The following is a 10,828-nucleotide window of genomic DNA, read 5'->3' as shown; positions in this document are numbered from 1 at the left end:
CTGGTACTTTGGAGCCTCAGGAACGAGAGTCTCTTTGCATAACCATTATGCTATCTTCCCTTCGCCCCTGGGCTGCCTCTTTTCCTTGTTGCAGTGGGACCTCTTGCATTCATTCATGCACTTGCCGCTCTGGGGTTGACATCTTCATTACTTTTCTTTCAGAGAGTCGGGCAGAGAGATAGGTCATCTGATAACATGCAGCCCAGACTCAGTGAACTTCTGCACCACACAGAGGTGCTACAATATCAGAAGAAGTTCTCATGATGTGGTCTTTCTCTTTTTCTCTCTAAATGAAGAAAGGACTGAGAGGGGAAATCCCATATCAAAAAGTCTCAGCTTTGCAAAACAAAACTCCAAAGCATTAGAAATAGATAGAATGGAACACAGAGAGGAGGAGAGATACCATAGAACCATCCTGTCATCCTTGGTGCCAACTGTAGTGTTTCCATGTGGTGCCAGGGCACAAGCCTTGTTGCTCAAATAGGACAAAACATGCCCTCTACAACGTTGAGTGAACAACCTTGAAGTCCCTCCACTCTTATTACTATTATTTTAAAATTTATTTATTGGGGGATTAATGGTTTACAGTTGACAGCAAAACAGAATAGTTTGTACATGCATAATATTTCCCAGTTTTCCACATAACAATTCAACCCCCACTAGGTCCTCCTTTGCCATCATGTTCCAGGACCTGAAACCCCCCCCCACCCCAGAGTCTTTTTCTTTGGTGCAATACACCAGCTCCAGTCCAAGTTCTGCTTAGTGTTTCCCTTCTGATCTTGTTTTTCAACTTCTGTCTATGAGCGACCCCCCCTGCAGGTGGGGAGCTAGGGGCTGGAACCAAAATCCTTTCACCGGTCCTTGCGCTTTGCTCCACGTGCGGTTAACCCACAGCACTACCGCCCGACTCCCTTAACATGATTCCTTCAAGCTCTCTCCACTATTACTACTAAAGACTGAAATCAAGCTCTTTACACATGAATCTGTATGTTTACCTCTGATTCTTAGAGACGAATGCTGGACAGTGATAACCTGATTGATGGGGTTCACCAACCCCAGAAGTGAAGGGTGCTCTCAGCTGTAGGCTCCTCCTCCTATCCCTGCCCCTGTCCCTATGCAGCCTCCTCCTCAACCTGTGCCTAGTGGCAGGCTTTTTGCTGAGCTGGCAGCTGACTGCCTACGGGGTTGCTGCTCCCCCTTGTGGTGAGAGTGAGAGTAGGCGTGTGAGCGGCCGCCAGGTACCTGTTTTGCAGCACTAAGCAAGAGCCAGTCTTCTCTGGTCTCAGACAGGTGCACAGATGGTGGGTTTTCTGTTGAGGAGGACAGTGAGAAGGACCCTGTGTGGCATCAGTGGCCTTCTCTGTCCTGTGTCTAAACCAATGACTTTCAACTGAGGGTGATTCCTGCACACCCTGCCTGTCACCCAGAGGGGTGACATTTTGTGCTATCTGGCTACATTTTGGGTTGTCTGAATTTGGTGGTGGTGAGGGATTAAAATTTTAAAATAACATAAATATAAGTGTTTAGTAAATATGGATGATTTTACTTATTTCACTGTTGGTATGCTTCTAAGATCTCTTATGTTTCATTGGTTTAATATCCCCTGCTTAACACTGTATTCTATTTACATAACCACTGCAGGGCATTGGTTTAATCATCACTGTTCATGATGTGTTTTTGCTCCGCCCCCTCTCGTAGTACACCCTGATTTTCACCAGTCACTTTTCTCTCCACCCTCCCTACGTCACATCCTGTTCACACCCTACTTGGAAAGTATATATAAGGACAGCATTGTTCGTTTTTAGTTTAGGTTGTTAGTTTTAGTTTTAGTTTAGCTTAGCTTGGCTTAGATTGTGCTGCATCCAGCATGAATAAAGAGATACTGCGTACAACCCAGCCATGAGTCCCGGGTCGTCTGTCTCCCGTCAGTGAAGCTCAGCCCGACACTTCACTTAAAAATAAAGTCAAATGCCAGATATGCTCCCCTTGTCTGCTGATTAGTTAACACTGGCAAATCAATTTCAAATGTTAAAGAGAACCTTTGAGGGCTGGGCATTGGGGCACCTGGCTCAATGCACACCACGGGCAAGGATCTGGGTTCAAGCCCTCAGCCCTTGCTGCAGTGAAGAAACTTCATGAGTCATGAAACAGTGCTGCAGGTCTCTTTCCTTTTCTCTCCCTTCTTCTCTCTCTTTTAAAAAGTATTTTTTATTTGTTTATTATTGGATAAAGACAGAGAGAAATTGAGAGGGAAGGGAAAAATAGAGAGAGAGAGAGGGACAAAGAAACAGCTGCAGCCCTGTTTCACCACTCATGAAGCTTTCCTCCTGCAGGTGGGGACCAAGGGCTTGAACCTGGATCTTTACTCACTGTAGTGTGTGCACTTAACCAGGTATGCTACCACCTGACTCCCTCTTCTCAATTTCTGTCCCAATTTTTTTTTTTTTTTTGCCAGACTACTGTTCAGCTTGGGCTTATGGTGGTACAGGGGATTGAACCTGGGATCTGGGGGGCTTTAGGCATGAGAGTCTGTTTGCATAACCTTTATGCTATCTTCCTCACCCAGTTTTTTGGTCTCTATCCACGAAAGAAAGAAAAATAGTCACAAGGACAGGTAGATTCATCATGCACTGAGCCCCCACAATAATTCTGGTGGCGATGCCGGCCAGACTTCCCTGGATTGAAGACCCCACCAATATGTCCTGGAGCCCCGCTTCCCCAGGGAAAAAGAGAGGCAGACTGGGAGTATGGACCGATCAGTCAACGCCCACGTTCAGCAGGGAAGCAATTACAGAAGCCAGACCTTCTACCTTCTGCAACCCACAATGACCCTGGGTCCATGCTCCCAGAGGGATAGAGAATGGGAAAGCTATCGGGGGAAGGGGTGGGATATGGAGATTGGGCGGTGGGAATTGTATGGAGTTGTACCCCTCCTACCCTATGGTTTTGTTAATTAATCCTTTCTTAAATAAAAAAAAAATTCTGGTGGCGAAAGTAAATAAATTTAGTAAACAATTAAAGAGAATCTATGAGGTCATCATCTGTCCTTTCTCATGTTTAGCTGTCATTGAGACATAATTGTTACATTCATAGTTTATCTCCTTCTTTGTAATGTGTTGGAAATGGTATGCAGTGAAAGAAGCAAGAAGGACTCTGAATTTCTTATGTATTGCTAGTAACTGAAAATTTCTTGGTGATTCAGATTATTACAAGAGATAAGTCAGAGTTGTTATGGGATGATGATTGGGAGTAATTTTTCTTTTTTTTAATATTTAGAGAGAGAGAGAATGAGAGAGAGAGAGAGAGAACCAAGCATCCATCCGGCATGTATGATGGTAAGGATTGTACTTGGAACCTCATGTCTCTGAGTCCGACACTTTTTTCATTGCACCACTGCTTGGGCTGTACTTGTGTGATTTCTTTTTGAAATAGAAAGATGAAAATTAACTTTCCATATAAGTTGTGTCTAATCCCCAACTATTTCTATTCCTATCTCTGTCTTTGTCTCTAACACACACACACACACACACACACACACACACACACACACACACACACAATCTTTCAATGTACACACGCTTCCTGGTCTAGCAATCATGTTCCTATGTGTTGGGAGGAGGAAGCAATAGAAAGAAGAGAGACATATTCAAGCCTGACTCTGAGTCTTTATTGACATTCAGGGAGCATTTCTGCAGAGAACCTGCTCAAGGTCAGGTTCAGGCTTCTCTAGGCTGGTCCAGGCTCCTGGGTTAATTCTCTTTCAGGATCATATTGATCCAGGGCCGGTAATGGGAGATGCGGGTGAAGACAGCAGGGGGTTTGGCATCCATCCTTCCATAGGACACAATGCCATGGGCCACCCCAGCACACAGGAGAGGGCCCCCGGAGTCTCCCTGTGTTTGCAGGGATAGAGAAAAGAAAGTCAGTCTGAGGAGTCACTCAGTCCTGCCCACAGCTTCCACCTCAGACCTAGGATGAATCTCTGAGCCTGGATCCTCATGGGTTTGTGACAGCCTGTCTGTTTCTGCACCCAATGTGGTGGCCTGGTAGGGATGGTCAGGGACTGCTCGGGACCCAGAGAAGGTTCTGCAGGGTGGGGGGTGGGGCGTGGGGGAGACAACTTTCCTGAGCCCTACAGTCATAAACCCTGTCATGGACCGACAATTTCCTGGTCCCATCTCCTTCCAGGACATAAATGGTCCCAAAAGACTGATGTGTGTAAGAATCCTAGTCTCAGGCTCACCTTAAATGCAGAGTTTCTTTTCTTGGAGTTTCCCACACACAGCTGGAGATTGTGGTCAAAATCTGAGTGGTGCTTGCAGTCTTGGGGGTCCATAAGTTTCTGCTTCACCTCCTGCAGAGTGTCAGACCCCTTCCCCTTCACATCCGTTCTCCCCCAGCCGGCCACCCGGCACATTCTTCCAGGGGGAATGAAGTCAAATTCAGCTGCCAGGGGGACTGTGCCCACGGCCAAGGTCAGGTTGGCTTTCTCCTCCAGCTGTGAAGTGAACAAGGGCGGTCAATGTTCAGAGTGGGCTTAGGTCACGGGGGACCACCGGGGACTGGGTAGGCTGATAGTTCACATTACAGCCAGGTGCAGCGCTGAGTTGGTGGGAGGTGCAACCCAGAGGCAGTTGAGGGAAATTCAGAGTGATGGGGACCTGAAGGAGGTGCCTAAGAGGACAGCAGATAGAGAGTGGGAAGGGAGATTGGTTCACCTTTAGTAACATGATGTCATGGAGAAGAGTCATCTCATCGTATTTTGGATGACGGAATTGTTTTTGGACCATCAGCATCTGCCAAGTGTCTTCACGCTCGTCTATGTTGTGGACTCCCAGGGCGACATTTATAAGCCTGTTGTGTGAGAAAAGGAAGGCCAAGGGCAACAAAAGATTAGACTTTCTCTTGGGTTGGGCCCCCATGGAGAAGTCGGGGCTGGTGGTCTCACTGAATCACTGGACTCTGCCCACTGGTCTTTGGCTGGGCTGTGTGGCATCTGGTGTGGGGGGGTGGGGTGGCTCCATTTTGACTCATGGCAGAGATTTCTCATGGAAAAGAGACAATTTCTAGAACCCATTAGAATTGCTTGGTGTGGGCAGAGGCTGTGGAAAGCCCGATGGATAATGTTCTTCGGGCTTCTCCACCACGCCCAGCCACTTGCAACACGGAATATTAGAAGGAAGGGGGATGTTTTGGGATCCAGGTGGACACTAGTCTTTAAAAAATTTATTAATGACTTAATATTGATTTACAAAATTCTAAGATAATTCCACACCTTTCCCACCACCAGAGTTCTGTATCCCCATCCCCTCCACTGGAAGCTATAGTAGTTCTCCCAAGGTCACAGATAAGAGTTGACTATTATTTATATAACCATCTGTCTATATTTATATAGATTTGCCTATTCCCCCACCAAGGTCCCATCTTCTATTCCTTTCTAAGTCACACCGACATATATTACTACTTCCGAATGTCCTTCCCTTTTTTCTCTCCTCTCTTCCAGGGTGGAGCTATTCTTTATCTCCTGTGGAAGGAAATGATCAGCTCCTCAAGAACTAGGTCCTGTGTTCTAGCAGAGACCTCAAGGAATTGGGCAGGGGCCTACATAGTGAGCCCCATATCAGAGTTTGGATCAGGGTATCTTTAGAGTAGGGACTGTCCCTGGTGGCCACCCTGGCTGTTGACTCCCCATTTAGGGATTGAAGATTCAGTTGTCTCACCTCCCTGCACAGTGAGCTGCCGTCAGCACAAAGTCCCGTCTGACCAGGAACCCCCCGCAAGCTGCTGTGTGGCCTTGCTCAGTGAGAATCGTCAGGAAGGCCATGTAGGGGCGGGAGTGTGGCCTGCACTCTGTGCCCCCGATGATCTCCCCTGAAACAGAAAACCCCAGGAATGAATGCAGGCATGGTGCTCTCTACAGAGACGTGCAAGCTGGGATCATGTTGGTAGATCTCTTGCTCTCTCTCTCTCTGCTTTCACTCAGAGCACTGCTCAGTTCTGGATAATGGTGTTGCTAGGGGTTGAAACTGGGATTTCAGAGTGTAAGGCATGAGAGTCTGTTGTGTAACCACTACACTACCTCTCCGGACTTCTCCCTCTGCTGTGTGTGTGTGTGTGTGTGTGTGTGTGTGTGTGTGTGTTTGTGTGTGTGTCTATTATTCACTATTTATGATACTATATTTGTCATTCCTGTTTTTTGTCACTGCTGGGGCTTCACTGCCTTGGGCTGATTCCTTCCATGTATATATTTAGTGATATGTATATCTGCATTGTCTAGGTGAACTCTTTTGCTAGATCTTTCTTATTTTCTTCATGTGGTTCTGTAGATCTGCCTGAGGCCCTCACACATGAAAATCACACTCTTGAGCCCCAAGCTGGCCCAATAAACTCTCTAGAATCTACTCTTCATCTTTGTCCTCTCTATCCCCCTCTAAGTGACTGGGGATCAGCTTTCTCCACTTCCACCCTCCATGGACATCATTGTCACTCTTTCCTCCATCTCAGTTGCTGCCAGCCTCCGATGTCACACAGACATAGTTTAATTGGAATCCTCCCTCACTCCCTCCCTCCCTCTCCCATCCGTAATCCTCCCTCCCTCTCCCAAGCCTCCTCCATCACAGAGCAAGACTATCTCTCACAGCCTGTGAAGTGTGTCTGAATTATATGCCAGAGTCTTTACACAACTCATCACATGCTTCCTCGGAGAATACCTATCCCTGACCTACCTGCTCTGATCCCCTCACCAATACAACCTCCCTCCCCCCTCCCCCGTTTCTAAGTATCCCATGGGCTGCACAGAATGGGTGATTCATCCCAGTGCAGCCTTCACCCTGGGCTCTTGAAGAGAGAACCTGGGGCCCCAGTTGAGGGTCAGCTATAGGCAGGCTGAGCTGATTGAGGAGCTAAAGCTGCAGCCTCTAGAGGTCAGGGCCTGAGACTCACCAGCCTTGGCTCCAGAGCACAGGGAAAAGCACAGCAGGGCGAGAGGAAGAAGAAGCATCTTGTCAGAGAGGCAGCCTGTGGCTGGTGCTGCTCTGTGTCCTGTCGTGGGTTTTATAACCCCAGCAAGTGAGGGCAGGGCAGGGCCGGCGACCACAGGAACTGTGGTGTAAGCCAGCGGTCTATCTGGTTAGAATCTCCCTTGGAGTTGCTCTGTTTTGCTAGAGGTGAAGTTGAGGTTGAATTCCTAGGTCTTGACTTTGGGATGAAATTCATCCACTAGACCCTAATCTGACGTGGGGAGAAGTAGTCCTGTGTCCACTTGTTAAAGATCCATCAGAAATAGCAGAAATACAGGAGCTGAGGGAGGATCCTTACGCTGAATGTTCAGAAATTCTCACACTTTCATGACCCTGGCCACAGCGGGAAGTTCATTTTTCACGAATGCCCAAGGTAAATGCAGAGGTGTAAATGAGCACATGTATACAACTGAACTAACATTTTCAGGAGATGATATTTATCCTTATCTAGTGCAGAACGCTCTGTGGATTCCCATTCCATTCCATTTTATCCCACTCCACATTAAAATGTAACCCACACCTTAGTTAAAATGTGATTACTGATGGCTTAATAGTTATTGACCTCAGAGACCTAGGAAGTGGCATAGTGGATATGTCTTTAGACACTGTAGCATGGAGTCCCGAGTTCAATCCTTGCCATGATTTGTGCTAGTGAGATGCTCTGGTTCTTTTTCTCTTCTCTCATAAATAAATAATGTTAACCCAGATTTCTCACTTCCTCTGTAAAAGTGTTCATTGGCAAAAGTATTCAAGAGAATAGATGTGAAAGGAATATGTCTTGTGACAGGACTTATAGACCGAATCACAGGACTAGGTGGGTTTGCTATAGATAGATTCCACTATCTTCAGGAATTTTCCATCTATTCCCATTTTTTGTAGTGTTTTGATCATAAAGGGATGTTGTATTTTGTCAAAGGCTTTCTCTGCATCTATTGATATGACCATGTGGTTTTTGGTCTTGCTTTTGTTGATGTGATGGATCACATTGATTGATTTACGTATATTAAACCAACCTTGCATGCCTGGGATAAACCCCACTTGGTCATGATGAACAATCTTTTTGATATACTGCTGTATCCGGTTGGCTAGAATTTTGTTCAGTATTTTCACATCTATGTTCATCAGAGATATTGGTCTGTAGTTTTCTTTTTTGGTTGTGTCCCTGTCTGCTTTTGCTATCAGGGTGATGTTGGCTTCATAGAAGCTGGCAGGGAGTATTCCAGTGTCTTCAATCTTCTGGAAGACTTTTAAAAGTAGAGGTATTAGTTCTTCTTTGAAAGTTTTGTAGAATTCATTTGTAAAACCATCTGGTCCAGGACTTTTATTTTTGGGAAGATTTTTGATAACTCTTTCAATTTCATTAGCTGTGATGGGCCTGTTCATGTTATCCACTTCCTCTTTACTTAGTTTTGGAAGTTGGTAGGTATCTAGGAAATCATTCATTTCTTGCAGGTTCTCTAGCTTGGTGGCATATAGTTGTTCATAGAAGCCTCGCATGATATGTTGAATTTCTGCGGTGTCTGTTGTGATATCTCCTCTTTCATTTACTATCCGATTTATTTGGGTCTTCTCCCTTTTTTGTTTTGTGAGTCTGGCTAAAGGTTTGTCGATTTTGTTTACTCTTTCGAAGAACCAACATTTACTTTCATTGATCTTTTGTATGGTTTTCCTATTCTCAATGTTATTTATTTCTGCCCTAACTTTAGTGATTTCTGTCCTTCTGGTTGCTTTAGGATTCCTTTGTTGTTCTTCTTCTAGGTCTTTAAGATGTGCAATCAGGCTGTTTATTTGTGCCTTTTCTTGTTTCCTAATGTGTGCTTGTATAGCTATGAACTTCCCTCTTAGGACTGCTTTAGCTGTGTCCCAAATATTTTGATAGCTTGTGTCTTCATTTTCATTGAACTTTCGAAACATTTTGATTTCTTCCTTTATTTCCTCTTTGACCCAGAAGTTGTTAAGAAATGTACTGTTGAGCTTCCACATTTTGGGACTGTTACTAATCTTTTGTTGATTGTTAAGTGTTAGTTTAATTAATTCTACTGTGGTCTGAGAAGATGCTTGGGATGATTTCAGTGCTCTTGAATTGGCTGCTGCTGTCTTTGTGGCCTAACATATGGTCTATCCTTGAGAATGATCCATGTGGATTTGAGTAAAATGTGTATTCCAGTTTCTTGGGATGAATGACTCTGAAAATGTCCAATAGTTCTAGTTTATCTATCTCTTCATTTAGCTCCCTTATGTCTTTACTGATTTTCTTCCTGGATGATCTGTCAAGTTCAGATAGTGGGGTGTTGAAGTCCCCTACTATGATTGTGTTACTGTTAATATATTGCTGTAGCTCTTTCAGTAGAAGTTTGATGTATTTAGATGACTTCTCATTGGGTGCATAGATGTTAATAATTGTTAAGTCCTCTTGATTGACTGATCCTCTGAGCATTAAGTAGTGTCCATTCCTATCTTTTTTAATCTTATCTATTTTAAAGTCTATCATGTCAGATATGAGAATAGTTGTTCCTGCCCTTTTTTGTGGGCCATTGGCTTGTATGATAGTTTTCCATCCTTTCACTTTAAGTCTGTGTTTGTCTTGTTGAGTTAGGTGAGTTTCCTGTAGACAACATATTGTTGGCTTGTGTTTTCTGATCCATCTTCCTACTCTGTGTCTTTTAATAGGTGAATTCAGGCCATTGACATTTATTGATATCAAAGATTGAAGATATTTTAACGCCATTCTTGTAGAGTTTTAGAGTGTTTTGATATATGTCCTATTTGTGGTGGTCTGGTTGTTTATAGGAGACCTTTCAGAACTTCTTTCAGGGCAGGCTTGGTGATGGTTGCTTCCTTCAACTGTTGCTTGTCTGAGAAGGTTTTGATGCTTCCATCTAGTCTGAATGACAGTCTAGCAGGATATAGTATTCTTGGCTGAAAGCCTTTCTCATTGAGCACTCGATAGATATCTTGCCATTCTCTTCTGGCCTGTAGTGTTTGTATGGAGAAGTCTGCTGCTAATCTTATGGGTTTTCCTTTGTAGGTGACTCTTTGTTTTTCTCTTGCAGCCTTGAGGATCCTTTCTTTATCCTTATTCCTTTCCAATCTAAGTATGACATGTCTTGGTGTCTTTAGGTCTGGGTTAATACTGTTTGGGACCCTCTGGGCTTCTTGAATCTTTATGTCTTTGGTGTTGTCTAGACTAGAGAAATTTTCAGCTATTATGGCCTGGAGAATGCTTTCTTTCTCCCCTTCTCTTTCTTCCTCTGGTAAGCCAATAATGCGTATATTGTTTCTTTTGAAGTCATCCCATAGGACTGTGTTGTTGTTTTCAGCATCTCTTAATCTCTTTTTGAGATCTCTTACTTCTTTTTTAGTTGTCTCTAATTCATCCTCAATCTTGCTAATTCTGTTTTCAACCTCATAGATTCTATTCTCTCTGCCCTCTACTGCTTTCTGGAGTTCATCTATTTTGTTGCCCTGCTCTGATACTGTTTTAGCTTGTTCAGCTAGTTGCCTTCTTAGCTCAGCGATTTCAGCTTTCAGCTCTCTAATAACCATGAGATTATTAGAATTTTCTTCCATTTTCTCATTTGTTGTTTCTGCATTTCTGATTACAATTTTTTCAAATTCTTTACTCACTCCTGTTATTATTTCCTTAGCTAATGTTTGGATGTTGAACTTGTTGTTTTGTGCTTCACCCTCTGGAGGACTTTTAGCTGGACTCTTGTCCTGGTTCGAGTCTCCAATATTTTTTCTTGTTGTTTTAACCATTTTATATATTATGTTATGAGTTCCCTTTATCAGTACTTTTCAAATTATTG

General features: G+C 44.1%; 1 protein-coding gene across 2 annotated transcripts; it reads right to left on the bottom strand.

The window, feature by feature from the left end:
- Positions 1-3,645: 3,645 nt before the first annotated feature.
- Positions 3,646-7,091, bottom strand: LOC103126550 (chymase-like). 2 transcript variants are annotated; one of them, XM_060175266.1, is made up of 5 exons: positions 6,943-7,091; positions 5,721-5,871; positions 4,719-4,854; positions 4,244-4,498; positions 3,646-3,893 (listed from the first exon to the last, which is right to left on the bottom strand). In XM_060175266.1, exons 1-5 carry the CDS (start codon positions 6,998-7,000, stop codon positions 3,750-3,752), a joined length of 744 nt encoding a protein of 247 aa, XP_060031249.1. In that variant the 5' UTR covers positions 7,001-7,091; the 3' UTR covers positions 3,646-3,749. The 2 variants fall into 2 exon arrangements, with proteins under 2 accessions (XP_060031249.1, XP_060031250.1); XM_060175267.1 differs by lacking the exon at positions 5,721-5,871 and having other exon boundaries at positions 6,943-7,041.
- Between the last annotated feature and the right edge of the window lie 3,737 nt (positions 7,092-10,828).

The sequence above is a fragment of the Erinaceus europaeus genome, chromosome 16 (genome assembly GCF_950295315.1).
Source record: "Erinaceus europaeus chromosome 16, mEriEur2.1, whole genome shotgun sequence".
NCBI classification, from domain to species: Eukaryota; Metazoa; Chordata; class Mammalia; order Eulipotyphla; family Erinaceidae; genus Erinaceus; species Erinaceus europaeus.
This window is presented reverse-complemented; position numbering and strand designations above follow the sequence as displayed.